The sequence below is a fragment of the Desmodus rotundus genome, chromosome 7 (assembly GCF_022682495.2).
Source record: "Desmodus rotundus isolate HL8 chromosome 7, HLdesRot8A.1, whole genome shotgun sequence".
Classification (NCBI taxonomy): domain Eukaryota; kingdom Metazoa; phylum Chordata; class Mammalia; order Chiroptera; family Phyllostomidae; genus Desmodus; species Desmodus rotundus.
This window is the reverse complement of record NC_071393.1, coordinates 92,431,344-92,452,511: the sequence shown is the minus strand read 5'-3', so window position 1 is coordinate 92,452,511 and position 21,168 is coordinate 92,431,344. Positions and strand designations below refer to the sequence as shown.

General features: G+C 47.3%; 1 protein-coding gene across 5 annotated transcripts in view; it reads right to left on the bottom strand.

The window, feature by feature from the left end:
- The window catches only part of TLN2 (talin 2), a 412,505-nt gene that overhangs the window by 79,342 nt on the left and 311,995 nt on the right, over positions 1-21,168 (bottom strand). For all 5 annotated transcript variants that reach the window (XM_053928612.2, XM_024567594.4, XM_045201599.2 and 2 more), the window contains 9 exons: positions 17,150-17,243; positions 16,246-16,335; positions 14,201-14,323; positions 12,730-12,873; positions 10,923-11,084; positions 4,944-5,084; positions 4,331-4,512; positions 3,114-3,246; positions 895-996 (listed from right to left, as the gene is read on the bottom strand). In XM_053928612.2, the coding sequence (XP_053784587.1) occupies positions 895-996; positions 3,114-3,246; positions 4,331-4,512; positions 4,944-5,084; positions 10,923-11,084; positions 12,730-12,873; positions 14,201-14,323; positions 16,246-16,335; positions 17,150-17,243 (1,171 nt within the window). The remainder of the gene's footprint in view (positions 1-894; positions 997-3,113; positions 3,247-4,330; positions 4,513-4,943; positions 5,085-10,922; positions 11,085-12,729; positions 12,874-14,200; positions 14,324-16,245; positions 16,336-17,149; positions 17,244-21,168) is intronic.

Sequence of the window (21,168 nt, the reverse complement as noted above, 5' to 3'; positions counted from 1 at the left end):
AGGAACTCAACTGAGAAATAAAATTTGCCACCCTTGAAAAGGCAGAGACACTGACCATTTTAAATCTCAGAAACCTCCCCTTGCAACACCAGCAGCAAGCTTAGTAGACCCCCAAGCTGTTCACGCAAGAATATTGATTTCCTAAATCAATATCTGCAGAGACAATTCTGGCTCCTGGATTTCTTGATATGCACATCAATACTGACGGCTGTCTTGATAAATGCTAGGTAACCTCGAACGTTGTTAAAAATCCAATTTCTGCCCTCTCTCTGCGGAGGCATGGGCTGCTTGACAAGCCAACTCTCCATGAAGGATTTGCAGAATGAACACCGAACAGGCCAAGCACTATTGGGCACTTATAACAACACAGGTTGAAGGGCTCCTCTGGGGTGGCCACGTAGGGAGGCTTTAGTTGTCCAGAGGGAAATTTGCAAGTTCGCTTTGCTTTCTCATGTGTGAAAATAGGTACTATATTAGAGGCCATGGAAGAACAATGTACCCCTAAAATACATGAGAATGGGACCAGCCAGTCAGGGCCAAAAGGTGACAGCACGCTAGGAACATCAACTTTAGTTTCTGGTGCATCTCAGCGAAGGTCAGGAGCAACAGATGACTATAAATGCCTCACGGGCGTAAAAGTCTGACCACAACCAGAGAAAGTTCCCTGGAGTTTTTGTCTCGACACCAGGTGAAAAGAGATCCCGAAGGGAACATTTTTGGAGGAGGCGCTAGAGGGAGGCTGAGTGCTGTTTTCCATCCTTGAAGCCAGCATGGCCCAGGCACAAGAGCTGGCACCAGGGTTTTGGGAACAGTAACAGCATCAATAAAAACCTCCCCCCCCCCACCTCCCTCGCTCACGAGCATTCTCCGCAGGAGCCCCTGGGTGCACATCACCTTGTGTCCCAGCTGAGCTGCTTCTCCCCGAGCCGCCGTCGCAATGGGATCGATAAGGTGCCCGATTTCCTGGACTGCTGAAGTCAGTTGCTCCTGCAGGGCCTGATGAGGAGAGAAAGCTGTCAAGTTCACTCCATACCAGTTCCCTACGTAGGCACATGGATTTAGAAAGACCCGTGTGAAAGATAAGGGAGGCTACAAGAAGTGGACATCAAAATGCCTGGGCACGTAATGCCTGCTGGCCTCGCACTCCCACCAACCACAGTCGCAGCTGATGCTACTGGTATCTTTCCACTGGGTTATTCAGCATAATTCCCGGAACTGTGGACGAGCCATGGCTTTCAAAGAAGAGAAGATGACTTTGTCCAAATGGAGACACCTAACAGTGGGTCTGAGGGACCATCCAGGTTGCTGTGTCCTCAGAACTAAGAACTTCTTAAGGGAGTAGGGGAGTGGGTGACAAAAATGAGGTCACTTCTCTGGAAGCAGGACTATTTCTCAGATGCCACCCTGTGAAAATGCCAGGGGAGAAGCCCGCTGAGCCCACCAGCTCAGGCTCTCCACCCACTGTACTTGGTGAAGTGGACACAGTCACCGAAAATGGCATCCTCAAGGCATTTCTTCTCAGGTCTGAGAGACGGTTTAATCTCTGCAGCCAAAGAACTGAGTGCATGCCATGCAGGGACAGGGCAAGGTATCTCGGTGATGCTGGAGTGAGAAGGGGTGGAGACTGTCAGCTAATAGTGGGAAAGATTAGGTCCTTTTATAGGATCTTCATAGAAGCTTTGCTGGATAGAGTAAGGATTTAATAGGTTAAAACACTGGCCATTTGAGGTCTGCATACAGCAGCATGAAATATCCTGACAAGGGACGCTGTCCTGCTCATCGGAAATGAGACTCAGTCCTTTCCCACCGAGTAATGCTGCGTACGGGCTGGGAGCTTTGAGCAGATTTAATCAACAAGACAAGCAGTCTAACATGAAAACAAAATCCTGGGAAAAAAAGGAAAAACAGATAGAGAAAAAGAGATGGAGGAGGGCAGTGAGAAACCCCCACATTTCCAAGGGTCTTATTTAGCTAATTCCTTATCTTCTCACTTAAAATGTGACTATAGTCAAGAGTTTAAGAATACTCCAGCAATGTTGTCTTATTACAGATGGCTTGTTAAATAAAACATGGTGTGGTTAAAGGGGAGGGTTTTATCCTAGGGAGGAAGGCAGAGGATGTGCACAGGGAGGGAAGGTAACGGGGTGGGCGTGAGGGGGCTTCTGAGGTACTGGTCACCTTTGCTTCTTGATCAGGCTGCTGGTTAAAGGGTGTGCTTAGTTTTGATGACTCATCAAGCTGCATACTTATGCATACTTTTCTGTATTCACATTCTGCTTGAAAAACAGGTTAACGATAATTCTAACGTTCCGCACAGGATGAGAATGCTTATTCCTTCTTTCTTTTCTTGGAAATGGGTGGTGGTCGCATGAAGCTGAGGTGAAACAGCTCTATTAATAAAAATGAGTAATATCAGCTCTGGGCCCACTCCCTAGAGATGCACACAGTTCACTGTGGATGAATTCAGTGGCAGAAAGAGAAACATTGGTGAAGAGACCATCCACTTTTATTAAGCACCTTTTGAGTGTCAGGTACATTCAACGAGGAGAAAGAAGTATACTCAGAGGCTTTTGGACAGGTAATAGAAAAAACTCAAAGGATCAAAGTAGGAAAACTCAATTCTCAACTTTGGAAAAACTGGCCAGAAAAGGCAAAGTGGCTCTGAATTAGCAACAGAATGCAAAAGGTCCCCAAATACCAGATATTGAGTACCTTAGGGGAAAGATCCATCCATTATCTCTGAATGGATCAAATGTATAGAATTTAATGCTAAATGTGCGCATTAGTCAGGAGGTGCATTGATGACATACGATGACAGCAGGATGTTCCCAATGTTAGCTTACACCCGCTCTGCCGGTGTGTTAGACCAAACACGGTAACCCCAGCTCTAACGTGTTCTTATCAGACATTGATCTTTCTTCAAACTTGAGCCACATTTGAACCCCCAGGAGGACAAGCGCTCCTCCACCAAACCACCATTCCTTCCCTGCTTGGCATTTTCCTTACCCCATCCCAAAACATGTTGGTCCCATTCACCCATCCCCCCAAGCCTGGTCCTGAGATTGTTCAGCACTTTCAGAGGCCTCCAAGCCAGCCACAGGGCCCCAGCGTACCTCCACAGAGATGTCATCCCTCGTGGCCAGGCTCTGGCTGACCGCTGCCAGTGAGGCCTGCTCGATGTCCCGGATGCACCGGTTGATGCCATCAATGGAGTAGTCACACTCCCTCTGGCCAGGGGCCTTGTCCCTGGAAGGGACAGATGGAGTTAAACAGGTTCTTGGGGTGCAAGTCCCACAACCCACCCCTGCTTTGGTGAGCCAGGAGCCCCTCTCTGCTCTGACCCACTTGGCTGCTTAATTTGAGGAGACAACCCCTGACACTTGCTTGGCAACACCGTCCTGCACGCCCATTGCATTTCTCAATTGAACACGTGTGCTAACTCCGCTTATTTCTGGTGAGAAGGCTGTGTGCTGCCCTCCACCACGGGCTGCTGCCAGACGACTGCATGTGAAACAGTTTGGACTTGGGTTGCCCTTTCACTGGCTCCAGCACGGAATCCTCACTTCAAAGAAAAGTCAGTGCTATTTCCAGGGCAACCATATTATGCTCTCTATATTGTATACTATTCGCAAAGTCCTGGGTTATGGGAGAAATTAAAATATTTTATGAAATTTTCTTTGCAATGCATTAAGAAAGTTAACCATGGTCTTGAGTTTTGAAAATAATTGAAAAACAATATAACTAATAAAAAGGATACATGGGGTACTGACTTTGGTCAACCTCAGAAATGTTATATCTACTTAGGGGATATTTTCTTAGGCTCCTACTATCACCAAGGAGGTCAGAGGTGCCTAGAGATACTGTGGGATCTAGGATCATTTTTTGTCTTATTAGCAAAATAAGTAACCCCAAATCCTGCTAAGCAAACAGTGGTGCTCTCTGCCTAAGCTCCTGGCTGTAGGCAATGTGGCAGAATGGCTGGAAAGGCCGGGACCAGAGCCACCGGGCCTGGGGCTGACCTTGGGAACGTAACCTCAATCCTTCCTGCCTCAATGCTCTCATTAGTGAACGAAGACAATGGTAGTATCTACCTTCCAAGGTAATTGTGATTATCAAATGACACAATATAGGTAAAATGCTTGGAAGAGTATCTGACATAAATTCAGCTGTTATTATTGTGACCAGCGCTGCCATTGATCCCAAAGAAGGAAAGAAAAAGATGATGATAATGTTCGACCACATTGCTATGAAATACAAGTTCTAATGGGCTTATTTCCCGCCTGCCCTGTTCAGATGCAGGTCCCTAGCAATTTCTGGAGGCGAAACTAACCTGATAGAGGTGATGAGACTCTTGATGGAGTCAGACACAGTGTGGGAATGCCCGGCTAGCACAGACCAGGTGGGTGGGTCTTTGGGGTTGATGGCCAGCGAGCGAGCCGTGCGGATGAGGTATGACGAGCTCTCCAGCATGGTCTTGGCTGAGACCAGGATTGGTTCCTGTGCCTGGGAGCCCTGGGGGCAGACAGAAGAAGGGTCAGGAACAGGCTGCATACAGTGAATGACTTGGGCCCTGAAAGGTCCTGTCCTTTACCAAGTCACTGCCCTTGTTCTTCGGAAGGAGACACAGCAGGTAGGGAACTAGGGAGGCTGGCTCACAGAGGGCCTTGATGGTGAGAACTTGGGTCTCCATTCGCTCCTTAAATATCATTTCTGGGTGGGACACTTACCAAGGATCAGCCCCAAACCTATGCAGAGAGGTTGTTCTCAACATATAAAGCTAAGGCATTACCTCGTAAGACATGTACAGACATTGAGTTTCATTAACTCTGTGCATGCATCGTTGACACCAGTAACAGCCCCACATGTTGACAGAGAGACCTTTGGGAGTTCTCCACTGTTTGGGCTCATTTAGTGCCCCACACCACCAGCCAGAGACTTCCTACCTCGGAGCTGATTTGGGCAGGGACGCTGACAAACTCGGGGTTGGATGCGAAGGCTGTCAGGTTCTCCACGGCTTCGATCAAGGGGGTGGTGGCAATGCGACACTTGTTGCGGTTGTCCTCAGAGAAATCCCCATCCAGGGCCTGACGGGACACAACACGGAGACTTTACCCCCCTGAGAAGCACAAATCCCTCCTGGGCGACGGTGATCACCTTCCAGAGAAAGAAGGTGCTTTAGTGGGAATACAAAATGTTGGGCGAATTCATAAGTAATAAATAAGAACTAATCAGATCTCTGTCATCAGGCAGCGGGACCCAGTGAGCAGTTATAAGAAATAAAGCTGAATGTGTGGCTCACAGGACAGCTGACCTCTCAGGCCATCTACAGGCCACTCACGTGAGGCAGAAACGAATTCAAGTAACATTCTGCTCTTCGCTCCCTCTGAGCCATGTTGCCAAACCCTGCAACTGAACCACTTTCTTCCCCGTTTTTGACACTGTAACTCTTGGGTTCTTCCTCTCCATTTTCACTCCAATTAAGTCTATTCCCTCCCAAACTATAAAAATACTTTATGTTGTGCAGCACTTTTGACTTTTTCTAAGTTTTAGCTCAATGTCCTTGAATGACCAGTGGAGGAAGGGCTTGCATATCCAACGTTCTAAAATGAGCAAAATGGAGTCCAATGGGAAGGAACAGACTAGAACTAACCCCAACACTGTAGACAAATCTCACATTACAACATTTAGTTAAAGGGGTCTCACACAAAAGGGGACCTACTGTATGATTCCACTTGTGCAAAGTACACACACAGGTGAAGCTCACTTAGGCGGGCCAGGTATGACTGAAGGACCACCAGCAGGACTTCTGGGGGCTGGCTGTGCTCCGTGTCTTGATCTGGCTGTAGTTACCAGGTGTGTTCAGCATGGGAAAACTTGCTGAGCTCTACACATATGATTTGTGTATTTTTTCTTTTGTCCATCTTATGCTTCAGTAGCTTTTCTCTGTTTTAAATTAGCAGCAAGTAACACGATGGCATTGAATGATCAGTTTACGTTGCCAATTAATGGCCCCGATGGATGAGAATCCAGGAATGCGGCCTGAGACCCACGCCAAGCTGCCTCACAAAGCGTCAACAGCTGGGTTTGAGGTTCCCCAACCCCAGACTGCACCTGCTGAGGAACAGGACTGTTGGAACCAACAGGCTGTGGTCTAGCAATAGCACCCCCGCCTCCCAGCAAAGGGCCACATTTGAGAAGGCAGTTATCTTTGTAGAAGAATGTAAATTTCCTCATTAAACAACCAATTAAACTTTTAACTTAACTGTTATTAGCACTGTGTAAATGCCGGTTTAGACAGCGAGCAGAAGAACAGAGGCACCGGCATTATGAAACAGCCTGGACCCGAGATGGGCATATTCTATTTTTCATTAAGGCAAGTGAAGGCAGGCACAATCAGATTACAGGCTATTTCTGAATAGTGACTATGTTCCCATCAAGCGCTGGCAGCCTGGGACAATAGTTACACATCCGCCAAGCTAGGGTTTTCAGAGGAATTTCCACGAACCTGGCCGATTTACCGTATTTGCTAATGCTGTGCATGGCCTCAGTTCATGCTCTTCCCCACCAGACGGGCACTGACCCTACCTTAACCTCTCTGATTCTACCATCCTTCGGGCCCAAAGGAAACCCTGAGTGCCTGCTACCTTTTGCTCACGTATGTGGCCTCGGTTCTAACTGCCGCACATGTACTCACTAACCACTGATTTGGTGCCTGTTGCCTCCACTGGGCCAGGCACCTGCAATGTGGATGTAAACCTATCACTCTAACCTCGTTGCACTATTAACAGTGACTCCTTGAGGTCAGGCTGCAGAGCAATTTGAGAATACAGTGGGAGGCAGGGTGGGTGCCCCATAGCAGGAGCCAGCAGGGAGTGGCCCAACACAGGCAAACCAGTAAAGCAGACAGATGGCAGGAGTGGACTTTGGTATCAAAGGAACTCACACCCCAGCACCACCGGTGGCCAGTCACGACCCCTGCAGGTGGGATGACATGGCTTCTAGCCACGTGGCAGATGCGAAGCCTCCCCCTAGTGCTACTCACTTCTCCTGCATCTGACCTCTCCACACTCTTCCCACCCTTTTGTACCTTCCACAGCCCTCTCGGCCTGTTTGGAAGGCAGGTGCCTGATGAAGCCAACAGCCCTTAGTTGAACTTACTCAAATGAAAAGATAATTACCTGAGGGAAAACCTAAGGAGTGGTTTTCTAATTGTGCGGTTTCGTAAGCTGCACCAGTAAGATGAAGATTTTTTTCTTTGAGCATGAGTCCTAAAGTCACACAGAGTTTAGCGCATTATTATTCACAGGACAAGACCTTGAATAACATGGAATAGAACACGAACCTACATCACCTGCTTGTTTTCATTTTCAAAAAGGAAAAGCTATTTCCTCCAAAGGAAACACTTAGCATCAGAAAGGACGGTTTACACACAGACACCATTTCACTTGCGAATGCTTCTCCACCCTGGGAATGGCTGAGCCACCTGAGGGGACTGAGTGCTCAGGCCTGCCCACGGGAGAAGCTGTAGGCAGGCACGGCAGTTTCCGTGTGGACTGTCCAGTCACAGAGTGTCAGCCCTGACAGAGAAAGGGTGGGTTCCCTTAGCCGAGCACCCGGGACCCACAGGAACAGGGCACCCTCGACCCCTGGGCCGTGCTCACGTGGCAGAATCTCACTGGGAGCGGGGAGAAAGTTTCTGCATGTGTACCAGGATCACAGATTCACGACTCTGGGAGGCAGAAGAAACCTTAGAGATCATTTAATCCCAAATCTCCAATGCTCCCAATGAGAAAACCAACACCTAGAAGGGGACAGGCTATGCCAAGGTCATGCCTCAAACCAGAACCCAAGACCCCTCACTCCTTTCTTTCCTACTGACCTTTTACACAAAGGCAACAAGAATAATAAGTACGAGAATCCCCAAAGGTTTTTTTTTTGTTTTCCTTCTTTTTTCTGAAGACACCGACTTTACTAATCCAAACAGAAGGATGGCCAAAAGAAAAAAAAGTATGTGCAGCCAAGTCAAATTGATTAATGACAACTGGACCTGGCTGGTGGTGTCTTGGTACCTGGAAATGCTTACTCGCAAAACCCCGAGCTTCAACTCCGCTGTGAGAGGCAAGGCCATGCTCCAACCTCTCAGAAAAACAAACGCTGTTGTTGCACAATTTCTACTTGGCACCCACCCCCGAGCGGCTGCACAGTGAAAACTGCATTCCATTCCACACATCTGACTCGAGACTCGGTAATGCGCGGACTGAAGCGGGAAAAGCAGGCAGCGTCACACGTGGTGACCGGTGGAAAGGGGACACCCTTGGTCAGGGTCTGTGTGCTCCTAGCTTGCCCTGGCAGGAAGCAGGGCGAAGATATTTATTCTCGCTGAGCCATGCTTCGGCACTTGAAAGAATGCCATCCATGGAGGTTTAAGATTCCTGGAGACACACGCTCTCCAGGGGTGCTAATAACCCACTGCCAGGTAATCTGCTCCCTGCTCCCCAGTGTTCCTCCCTGGCTTCCCCTCCTTTCTTTGTGACGGTAAGGGTGTGTCAGCTGGGATTTAGGCTTGGGCACACTCTCGAAGTTAAAGGGGGAAAAAAGCTCTAAGAAGTGTAAAACTTAGAGCAAAAGGCAGCTCTGAGGGCAGCAAGCTGTCTTAGGCCTTAGGGAATGGAACATTCATTTGTTTTACTATATGACAGGATTCTTAGCAATTCCTTAAAGAAGGAAATCTCTTCAGTGCATGGTGTGGTATGCGGCAGTGAAACGGCCTTTTACCGTTTTTCTGTCAGTAAGTTAAAAACCAAGCTTATTGTACCCAGCAGACCCTGCCACCTGATGGGAGCTAAAGAACAAGCACGTTTCGGCAAGCTGAGGGCACAGGTCTGTTCCTCGGGCATTGCTACCGACTCCCGGTGCGCTCCCGGGAGATGAAGGCTTCATCTCCTCCACAGGACAAGCACCCTGCACCCCTGGCTGGTGCTCTGCACAGGCCTGTCTTCCAGGCCATCCCAAGAGCTCATTTGCTGCTGGGAGCTGCAGAGAGGGTTTGGCACTGTGAGGAGAATCTGAAAAGATGAGCTCTTGTAACAGTAATACGTAGGATTTAAAAGCCAAGGAGGAGGCAGAAAAGAAAGGTTTCCAGGAATATCTAAGGAATGGCTTCTTTCTTTTTTCTTTTTTTACTCCCATGGTCCATCTAAATATAGCCTTTAAAAAAATAATCAGAAAATGGCCAAATTGAACTGAAATCAGTTAACAATACAAGCAAACAATGATGTCACTACTCTCAATTCTCTTGCTGTCTTCCCATCACCCCCGCCCGCCTCCCCACCGCCACTTTCCCCCAGACTCGCACACGCACTGCAGACACATGAAGGTATTTCTCCCAGGGCGGTGAGACGAATTAGTCTCCCCACGCAGAGCATTGCGACAGCATCGCCAGGGGTAGAGCAGAACTGAGAGTGGACAGAGCCGGGGATCTGGGTTTGCTTACTGGCTGGGTCACCTTGGGGAAGTTACTTAACCTCCTTGGTGCTACAGTGTCCTGTCTGCAAAACGGGAATGACCAGCACTGGGCGGTTGTGTGGACTGAATGAGTAACAGGCACAACACACTGGGAACGGGCTTTGCACAGGCTAAACATTAAAAAAGGAAGCTTTACTAACTTGGAACACTCTGAACTGTGATGGTCATTGAGGTGAGCCGCCGCCAGGGTCCTAGGGGCATGGACTTTAAGTTTTTCATTTTCAATCCGTACTATTGTCTTTAAATGGGCAGATTTCTTGGTTTTTGCTGCACTCCATTTAAACAGCTAAGAAACTGCTGACTAGGGCACCTGTCCCAGGCTCGGGCCCACAAGCTGCCAACTGCTGCTGGGCCGTGTTAGCTTCTTTACTTCTGCTTGGCTCAGCCTGTTGACTAATGTCTCCCTGTGATTAAAGTGGCTCTGTGTGGTGAAAGGAAAATGAGGGGCCTAGTCCCCTATCCTCTGGAGTTAGTGGGGGGAGGTCCCATCACTCCAGGACTTGCCCAGCAACAAAGAAGACTGTCCTATCTCAACGAGCATGGAAATCCTTAAAACAGGTGTTAACCCTCCAACGCCTTTCACACCTGCATAACCTGGTTTGCACGAACTGGCAGCTGGCCTCGCAATAACAATCTCCTTTAGAGAGGGGTGGGTTGGGGGTGGGCACTGGGCTCTCTGCCTGTGGTCTGCTGCCCAGGCTGTAAGTCTTCCCACAGGGTCAGCTGCCCTTGCCTGCTTGGTCCCCACTTAGGGAAGACTGGGTTTGCAGTCTAACAAATGCTACATTCCGGCTACTGTAATCCCTGCCTCACCATGTGCCCATGGACTTGTTACAAACACAGAACGGTCTGTTTAAAAACCTGGCGCTCCATGGTAAACATTTAACCAACTATAAACAGAATACATACCATAGGATAGATGAAGTTGATTTTAGCATGAAGTGATTTTCCCACAATTTCCCATTCCCCCGCCCTCCACTTTTTCTCTTGATCCAGATCTACTACCAATGGCAGACTCTTCTACCAGCTCCTTTAAAATCACTCCATGTGAGCACACAGTTTAAGTAAACGCAGGCTGTTTACTAACCACCAGAGTGCCAACAGATGCCCCAAAGCCAACCCCTTCCAGACTCCTGCCCCTAAGTTTCTCGTGCACTGAATTTGGGGAGTGCCCCCCACCCCAGCTATCGGGAGGGTTAGTAGAAACCCAGGCTGTTAGTTCTCCATGATGACTATCTCCACTAGTAAGGGACTCCTCAGCGACTTCAATGCCGTGACTGAACTAGATGTTAAACCTCACTAGAAAGAAGTCTTAGGAGAACAGAGCTTAAACCCCATACTTTCCCCTCTGCCACAGGTGTTACAGGGATTACTATGGCCTCAGTCCAGCCACCTACCTTGATGGTCTTCACCAGGTTGGCGGTGCTGTTGGCGACTTCCTTGGCGGACTGAACAAAGTGCCTCTTGGCCACTGGGTTGGCCGTCTTGGACGAGGCGATGCGGCAGGCGTTGCACAAGGCTGAGGTGTGCTTGGCGACAATCGTGGCAGCTGAGAGAACCTATAAAGCATGGAGCTGGGTTGGGGGCACCCCATGTTCAGTGCAGAGGGCTCCAGTTCAGAGGAGTCCACCCTGGTCCCGAGCCCTGGGTTCCTCTTCAACTCACGTGTGCAGGGCCCGTGTAATTATAACACGTGTGTCTAGCTCTGCCACCCCCAGAGTCACTCCAGGAAAGGAGAGGGCAGGAATTATTCAGCAAGAGAGACTAAAGCAAGAAAAGGAAAGCAGGTGCTGACGTAGTGGCGGGTGTGGGCTGGGCTCCAGAGAGTCTTAAAGGAGATGCAGTTGGCTACCCTGGGAACCCCCGGGGAGGAAGCATTCAGTCCAGGGTCTAGGCCAGCACTGTCCAAGAGAAATATACTGTGGACCCCAAAGGTAATTTTCGAACAGCCATGTTATTGAATAAAATAAGTAGAGAAACAAGAGAAATTAATTTAAATAATATATTTTATTAAACTTGAAATATCCAAAATATTTCATACTTCACCATATAATCAATTTGAAAATATTATTAATGAGATTTGACAATCTTTTCTTATCATACCACGTCTTCAAAGTCCAGTGTGTATTTTATACCTGTAGCCCATCACAACCTGGACAAGCTACATTTCAAGTGCAGCTAGTGGCTGCCACACTGGAGAGTCCAGGTCGGGATAAGTAACATAAATGTCAAGGTGTGATAGCTTTTGCCTCATGTAGCCACCTTCTTAGGTGGTCTGGCTCAGAAATCTCCCAGTCTCCACCCCCGACCCACAAAACCAAAACGCTCTCCTGGATCCACCTGATTTACTTTGCTGAGGCTGGTAACATCCCTTTGGCTTTAACTGGACAGGTAAGGAATCTCAGGTGCACTGACGCCTTACAAGTCAGCACTGAGGCCTGCTTTAGGTCCCGATTGTCCCTCTAGTGCCTCCTTTACTTGGGTCCTTCTCCTGCTTCGAGAACACTGGTCCTAGGCTTCACAGTGAACATGTCACTCACAGGCTGACTCCGACACCCGACGGAGGCCAGTTGGTGCCCCTTTCAGCACACACTGCTTTGGTGAGTGAATGGGAATCCATGCCACTCGAGTATGTCAAGTGTCATGGAATGTCACATGCTGTCTAGGCCTAAAATGTCTGTGGCTCCTTTATGCTCTGTGCATTATGCCCCAGCTTTGAGACCTGACTCGGTGCTACCTTCTCTGTGATGTGACCTCTGACAGCCCCTCAGAACATTCATCACACCTTCCTCTGTGTATCCCTGGCACTGTCACCAAAGCCTGATCACTCATTTTCCAAACTATCCAACAGACTACGAGCCAAGGGTGTTGGGCATTGGGTCAGACTCATGTTGACCCTTAGTGCTGAGCAGAGAACAAGCCCTCAACGTATGTCCCCTGAACTGAATGGAATCATGAGACTCCTGATGAACCTCACAGTGATTATTTTACTCCTACAGCCGTGCAGCATCCCATTTCAGAGCACCTACACATTTCCATTTTCACCACAATTTGTAATATCCCTCCGAGTCACTATCTACAGAGCTGCATTAGCTGCCTTTGCTCTGTAAGAAGAGTATTCTTTACTTATTTCTCCCACTGTCCCACAACCCACCTACAAGAGCTTATGGACTCACAGATCGCCTGTCCTCGCCCCGTGGTTACCTGTGACGGGCTGCTGCCAGGGTCCACCAGATTCTGGCATGCCATCTGGATAGCCTGGTTAGCCCTGGCAAACTGGATGGGGTCCACAAGGCCCTGGTGGCCTGCCTGGCTGTTCGGATCAGAGATGCCAACAAGGTACGCAGCCTGGAAAGAAAGCAGGAAAACCGCAGCTCAGGTTCTGTGCTCCCAGATGGGCCCATGGGGGACAACGGTCCCGCGATGTACATGCAGCAGCCATGCTTAGGAGCTCCTTAGTGCAAGCTGGTCAGAATAATCTTGTCAGTAACAACGGACAGGTGAATGCCAGCTCGGGCTAGGGACATGCCAGCAGGAGTTTGATACAGGCCTCGGGGAATAAAGTCTCCTTGCTCCTAAGGAAGCTGCCAGAAGCTCTTCTGTGGGGCATCAACCAGGATGGATGCAACCCTGACTGTTTCTGGCAGCCATTGTATGACCGTGAGGGTACTCAGCCTCAGGACGAAGCTGACCCTCTGCCTGGCAGATGGGAGAGGCAGAAAAACGTGGGTGCAGGCCGATGGCATGGAGCTGCTGGGTCAGTCAGCCCCGGGGCATGCCCTTCATGAGGGTGTTTCATCTCATTGCCTAGCACATCCTTATTTTCTAGGCCAGTATTTCCAATAGCAACTAAGCGGAATGAGTATATGGCTCAGGAAAAAGACAAAGGTAATATTTGGTCTCTAAGGACAAGAGGCTGCAAGAGAAGATCTTTCTTTTAAACCCTCTGGATGTATCTAAGAACAGGGAGAAAATGAATCTGTGAGCAGGAATTTGAACCTTAATTCATTTCCCGAGATAGGAGGGGCAGGATAAAGGTAGATAATTTCATCCCCCAACCTAGGGGTGTTTTTCTCCAGTCTGGCATAATCTTCTGGGCTCAAAGCAATTGTCACATGACAACTCCTTTAAAACACATGCTGACATTTTTGAAGCTCCAGTCACAGGAGTCCACTGATGACTGGCAATGCACAGGACAGTCCAAGAGCAGGGGACACGCCTGGTCACATCTCTTCGTGATGGCATCTAGTTTTTTCTCCCATGGATGCTAAAAAGATTGTGACTAAGATTTTCACAATTATAAAACCTCAGAGAGAATTTGCATTGTGTGATGCCTACTTCCCCCCAACCCCCCAAGCAACTCATCTGTACCCATGACCTTTAGAAAAAGAAAAAAAGTAAGCTGGCCCCTGAACCCTCTGCGCCTGGTCTGCCGCGCTCAGTGCACCGCGCTGTCCTTCCCAGGCTGCTCTGCTCCTTGGCGGGCAAGCGGCGGGTGTCTTGTCTGAAAGTCTCAGCCAGCACAGGAGCCACGCCTTTCCCACGGCTTCTGCGGTAGCCGCTGAATAAGGAACTGAAGCTGGAACTGATGCCTCCCACAGGGGTCTGGTAGGCCCACAGTCTGGCACGGGACACGGGCTGCACTGCAGGGCAAGGGGACCAACCAGTCCCTTACCTGAGCTGCTGCCTCTGTCAGCCCACAGAGAGCCTTGGACGCAACCCCTACACACTCCCCGAAGGCAGGGAGGTCCCCCGTCTTGGCATTCTGCGAAATCCCTGCCATCGACTCGCCCAGAACCTGCAAAACAAACAACCAGTAATATTCTCTGACCAGTGTTCTTTCAAACCAGGCGGTATAGGGAACTACACTTCCAACTTCAACATTCAAGGACACTTAATTTAAAGTATTTGCCATTACTTTACTTATATCAAGAAGATATTCAAGAGAGTTATATTGTTATTGTTCCATGAAGAGAAATGAATAATAAAAGTATAAACCTTTTACCCAAAAGTTATTGCTATCGCAGGGAGGAAGAATACATATACTCAGAACGATAGAGTAAAGTCTATACAGGGCATCCCATGGGTGAACGGTCAGAACTGAGAACTCACGCTTCTCAGAAGGTCCAAACCAGACACACCCACTGAGCTGCACATGCAGTCGTGTCCAGAAAGCAGAAGACACGTTCCTCCTGATGTTATTCATTTACTAATTTACAGTAAAAGTGAAATGTCTTTATGAAATATGAACACTTACAAGAGGGTTTCCTAAATATTTTAAGAATTTTTCCCTTATTTTGAAAAGCATTGGTATATTTTCTGCAGAAGTCTTTAACATAGCAGCTAAAAGGGATGTTAGTATGCAGAATCCAATCCAGAGAGGTCAAGCACTGTGCACAAGGTCACGGAGAAGGTCATGGGCAGAGGCAGGGTGCCTGCCCCTTATCTGGTGTTCTATCTTCTATGGGCCTCAGGAGGCTCCCGGAGGGCTGGTTCTGCCTTCCAGGGTAACAGATGGGGAATGGAAGGTTGTCCAACACAGCCCTCCGGAGAGACCGTGGGGTTGCTGGGTCTAGAGCCAACACAGAGCTGATCTGTCCATAAGCCACCTTGGATGGGTAAAAGAAAAAAAAATCCCTAAAATTGCTTGGATATACAAAATAATACAGTTTTCTTAAGGACTTGCAGAGCAAAGAAGTTAGAGGGTATTTTCGTGTACAGTATTTTCCTCTCCCTAACTCTGCGCCCCTCTTTGGCTCTAAGTAATGAAACACAGGCATCCTCCCCTTAGACAATCCATACTTCCAGAGAGGATGCTGACGGAGCAAGCGCTAGTCTTCGCCCAGTGCAAAGCAGGCTCTCCTGCCATCTCCAGTGCATCTGTCTCCCCAAAGCCAATGGAAAGTGACGTAAACGAACACGCACTGGTGCTCCAGGTACAAAGCCCGACTGCACTGCTCACTATTCAGTCTCCCCACTTGAATTTCATCTTAATCTGATTTTGGCATTCTCAGACACACTGGCATTATTGTCATGGGCCAGCGTTTCTCAACCATTTAAAAATTGTTACTCCACTAATATGTCTTTTTATGACATTTCCCCCACAACAGCCAACCACATCAAATTAAATACTAAGACATAAGCTTTTGTTGAATAAGATTTAGATGGGGGGGTGGGTGGCACAAATCATTGTATTATCTTAGATTTTTCTACACCCACCCAACCCTGACTCCCCACAATGTCTCACTCTCTTGGAGAATGCACGCCACGGGTGGATGGCAAGAATGCACAAAAGGGGCTCGTACAAGCCAAAGTCACTGAAGGGCTTCCCCCATCAGTTCGACCCCGGGTGAAGAAAATACACGATTCGGTTCACAGTGAGATCCATCTGCGATGGTACAGGCAGTGGTTCTGAAAGTGTGGCTCCTGGAACACGGGAGCAGGACTGGGCACTTGTCAAAGATGCACGTTCTCAGTCTCACTGCAGATCTGCCGAATCAGACACTCAGGGGTGGGGCCCTATAATCTGTGTGTAACGAGGAAGACCCGGACGGGATTCTGGTGCATGGTCACATCTGGAGAGGCACCTGAACACAGGGCCCCACCACAAGGCTTTGTGATATGTGCTGCAGTAGAGAGTGGCCACGGGCAGATGCATACAAAGCACGTCTAGACTTTTCCCCACACCCAGGAGAATGTCAAGAGCATGGGCAGGCTTACCTTGGAGTTTTCCATCACACTCTCAATGCAGTCAAAGTAAGAGAGGTCACTAACAGGCTCGTTAGGGTTGTCCAACATCCCCTTGACAGTCTGCAGAAGGAGAACACAACTTAAAAAGCAAGTGCTACAGAACAAGAAAAATTCAACATAAAATATCATCAATCAACTTCCCTCAATCAACCCTCCACCCCCCACTGGCATGGTGGGCATTCCCGCCAGGCCAGACCCATGTTAATTGTCCACAAAATTCAAGGGACATTAGGTACAGCCAACCCGTATGTACTGAGACATCCATTTGGCGCTTCCGGTGTAACCTTGCGTGGGTTAAGACTGTTCTACACACGGAGTGGACACACTGATTTTACGGTTAGCCACATCTATGGGCATAAATGAATTTTAAAGTATCAATAAATCGTAAGTAGGAATACAAATGGGAAAGCACCCACACCCCACAGGCACTTTGATAAGATGACAATGCACGGCACTTCGGGGTTTCCTCTTAGGTGCCCCCTCCACGTTACAAATTAAAATGTGTGGGGAGATCATTTTTACTCAGAAAGCACATCTCTCCCAGCTTCTCCCAAGGCCTCAGAACAACTTCTCCCAAACTTTTTGGGGAGAGATCCTTCATCTTCAGCCTACACCCACTTCCATAGACCTCTTGCTGCTTGAAATAAAGAGCCCTTTAACAACATAACTCTTATCCTAGTAGAAAAAGGGGAAGCAGGGATAGTAATCCCACCGAATGTAATCTTTCTTAGTTACTTCCCATTTGGATTGGAACTTTGGGTCAGAGAGCCTCCCAGGAAGATAAAAGACAAAGACAGAGGAGAAGGAATGACCCCACAGGCAAAGGCCAGACAGACACACTCTTAGGTACTCAGCAGCCTGGCCAGGGACCTACCTCCAGTTCGCGCAAGGCGTTGTCACACTCTTTCTGGCCAGGAGCTTGCTGGGTGCAGAGAGTAATGAGTTGATTGATGCTCTCTGTCACAGCTCTGTGACAGAACAGAAAATGTGGGGTGTTTTTGTTTTTAAAGATCAACCATAATTTCCCCAACAATGCTTTGCAGATTCACTAGAAATAACAACTAATTCACAGTATAGCCTGGGTTCCCCAGGCGAACTCTTCTACAAGACTCTAAACAACAAGAAATAAACCACACCCAGGGAAGAGAGAATCCTTACCTTGGTTCTGATTATTAATTTCATTTACCCTTAAAGGATACTGAAAGTATGACTGCTTTATAATATATTCATAAGAAGGAATCCACAACAATGTTGTGAACAGCAAAGAGATCATATTAACACTGTTTTCAAAATCCTTCATTAGCAGCCCATAAAGAATAAGATTATCGGAACAAGGCTATTTTGGGTAGCTTTTGGTACAGTTTGGAATACCTTGTATATCTTTAGATACAGTGACATACAGTAATCAGTGTCTATAATTTTTAAATCCCTACTTTCCATTAAATTCTACATGTTTGACTAGTTCCTAGAAGCTAGCTCAAAATTACCAAAACTATTATTCATTTTTTAAATTCTCTCCTGAGGATATGTTTCTTGATTTTAGAGAAAGAGAAGGAAACACTGATGTGAGAGAGAAACATCAACTGGTTGCCTTTTGTGTGCACCCCAATCAGGGATCAAACCTACAACCCAGGTATGTGCGCTGAGTGGGCAGTGAACGCACAGCCTTTTTGTGCTCCAATCAACTGAGCCACCTGGCCAGGTCCCAAAATTTATTCTTTAAAATAGCTATTGTCTTTGGTAATAGGAACTAATTAGAGACCCTTGTATGATGGATTTTACATGTTTCTATTCTTAGAGCTTAAAAGGCAGCTCAGATTTTTTTCCTTCAAGGATTGGAAGTTGAGTTATTCCAGCACCATTTGTTTAAAAGGCTATGCCCCTTCTCAACTGAATTGCTTTTGCAATTGTGTTGACAATTGGCTAGACGTGTATAGGTCTACTCCTGGAGTTCATTCTCTTCCACTGATTTACGTGTCTCACCCTTTGCCAATACTGTGTCACTTTGATTACTACAGCTTCATATTAAATCTTAAAATTAAATACTTTTGTGTTTCATAAATTAAAACACAGAGAGATGAGATAATCCCCTAAGGAGATGCTACAAGTAAGGAGCAGATGCAAGACTCAACTCCATGCCTATCTGACTCATAAACACTTTTCTGTGGGGTTATAACCGGTCCACACTTCTGGCAGGGCCCTGAAATCTATTTATAGTTACTAACCGCTGCAGCTAACAGACAACTTACAAACAAAAGAGGGCGCATATTGCTGTTCATCATGAACACCTCCTAATATAAAAGATAGCTCATTTTATTAGTTCAGTTGCCTTTGCAGCTTCCCACAGAGTATCAGGTTAGATGGCCATGATGTTACCAATGTGCAAAGGTAATCAACTTCATTGTCTGATGAGGAGAGACTGCTTTGAATTTTAAAATTTAGCTAGGATCACAGGGAGAAGCAAAACACTCCTGAATTCAAGAAAGAATCTCAAAACAGTGTTTTGCAATTCTCACTCTAGTGATTCATTTATTTGGGGAAAAGCGCTTAATTACGGTGCCATTGGGAAGCACGGTGCCCTCCACAGTGCAAAGCAAAACAAGAACCACTGAGCTGGCAGGACAGTCCCCAGTTCCGAGCACCTGGGAGGGCGCACTGACGAGGTATTCACCAGCGTGTCCCTCAGGCAGCCCGACACCGTGTTCCGAGGGTACAGGCCGGCGACGTCAACATGACGAAGGGTACAGGGTGTTCTGAACTGTGATGACATGATCACTTGCAGAATACCACACAAGCTTTCCATTTGGCTTCTTTCTTTCAGTGTTTCCTGTTTATTTGCATTTTTAGAAAGCCTAGCTTTTATATGAAAATTTTCCATTAAAAACTAAGGGCTTAAAATCAGCGAATTCTGAGAATATATCACTGTTCAATGCCCTAGTCTTTTAAGTATTTTGTAGATGTGAAAACTTTTCACATAACAACTGGGGGGTTGCTATGTGGGAAAAAAAAAAAACCAACACAACAGAGTAAGAGTGTGTGGTTGGCCAACCCGTAGAAGTGCCTGCACAGCTGGCAGTCGGGCTGAGTCACTTGGGTAACAGTGGTCTGTGGCTGAGGAGCATTATTCAGGCGTCATTTATCCCGCCACTGATTTCAGACTCTGGGTCACACAGCCAAATAATAAACTAAGTGGCCCAGAGGCAAGTGGTTACATAGATTGGACGATGAACAACAACATTTTAATGTTTCAAACTACAGCAATTATTTACAGGAGTGAAAGACTGGAGATGACACCAATATACCGTGATAAAGGATTAACAAAATAAACCTACAGTCCACAACAGAACCCTGGGTGCCCATTAACAGTCAGGATGTACATGGGCAAAAGCAGGTTTACAGTCGTGAGTACACAGAACACACAGTTTATGCTTATATTATTTATTAATTATTGTACTATTTTCCATATGAACAACTGTAAGCATCCTTTTGCCCCACTCTGTATAATAACATATTTCTAATGCTATAAAAGAATATTCGTGACACGCAAGTAAAGTTTACAGAACAGTATAAACAGTGTGAGCCCACACCTGAAAAATATGTTAAAGTATTAAAAATGAATTTACATTTTTATAAAAAACATTCAATAAATCTACTAAAAATAATGAATCAACCAACTTAATATATTATCAATAAAAATATGGCCAAAATTAGCAGCGTGTGTTCTACATAAATCCCAATAGGCCTGAACTGTAGTTATTTTTTCCCACATGTTTTTAAATGTTCAAAGCTATACAACTTTATTTTTAGAAACACACACAAAAACGTTAAATGACCATAATTCCACCATCCGGAGACAGCAGTTTGCTTATACATCATTCTTTACCTAGGTTATCTAGCCAGTCACAGTTTTTAAAAAGTTGGGACTACAACCTCAGAGCTTAAAAAGGGGCTTTCTAACCTACAGACCAGAGATAGTGAATTGATTTAGCTGAGGTTTGGGAGCGTTAGTGAGAAATTTTAGCTAGAGAATGGAACCGGACCAGGACTGACCAAAGAAAATCAACCAATTTCTGCTTCTGACTATGGACAAAGCACAATCACCCAATAAGGAGCTCGGAGGGAAAAAAGCAACATTAGACAGCTCCCTTCCTCAAGGGCGGAGATGCTTAGGGAGGGAGCAAACAGCCAACGGAAACCCACCTGTGGCTATTTCCTGGGTCCTGCATGCACAAGGCTCAGGGATTTAAAAATAATGAAGTGTAAGTCTCCCAAGGACAGAAAGGTGCTTGCAGTCTAGTTGAAGAGGTAAGACGGCGAACAGACAAGACACAGAGAAGGTGAGGGGGTGTGACCCGAGACAGGACGTGACGGACCCTGGTCCTCTGAGGGACTCGCAGGCAGCATGAAAGAAAACTAATTAAGGCCGTGACCGCAGGCATGGGTTCTGCAGGGAAGGAAAGGCTCCGTGTGGACCGGAGTCAGGCCTGAGTGTGATCCTGATTCTAGAGGAGACCATGAGGCAGAAGGCCCAGTTTACCTTTTTCTTTTTTACAGTTTGAAAGTGCTCCTTGCTTGGTCATGCTTTCTCACTGTCTGTGGATACAGGAGGAAGCCTATTCATAGGGAACCTTAAACCAGAGGGTAGACAGGGAAGAGGAGCCACCTGCAAGGTCCTAGGGATGCCCCCAGGGGACCAGAAAGCAGCTGAAAGAAAACCTGTGGGGCCAACCGTGGATGGCCCCACGCTGGCAGCTGTACTGGGAAGTCTCTCTGGCACAAGGGTCCTGGCCGGGGTGACTGTGGTGTGAGCAGCAGCTCAGTGGGTGCTCAGAGGAAGGCCAAGCCCTCCGTTTTGCAACTGCAAACTAGTTTTCCATTTGCCGAAGTCCTGGG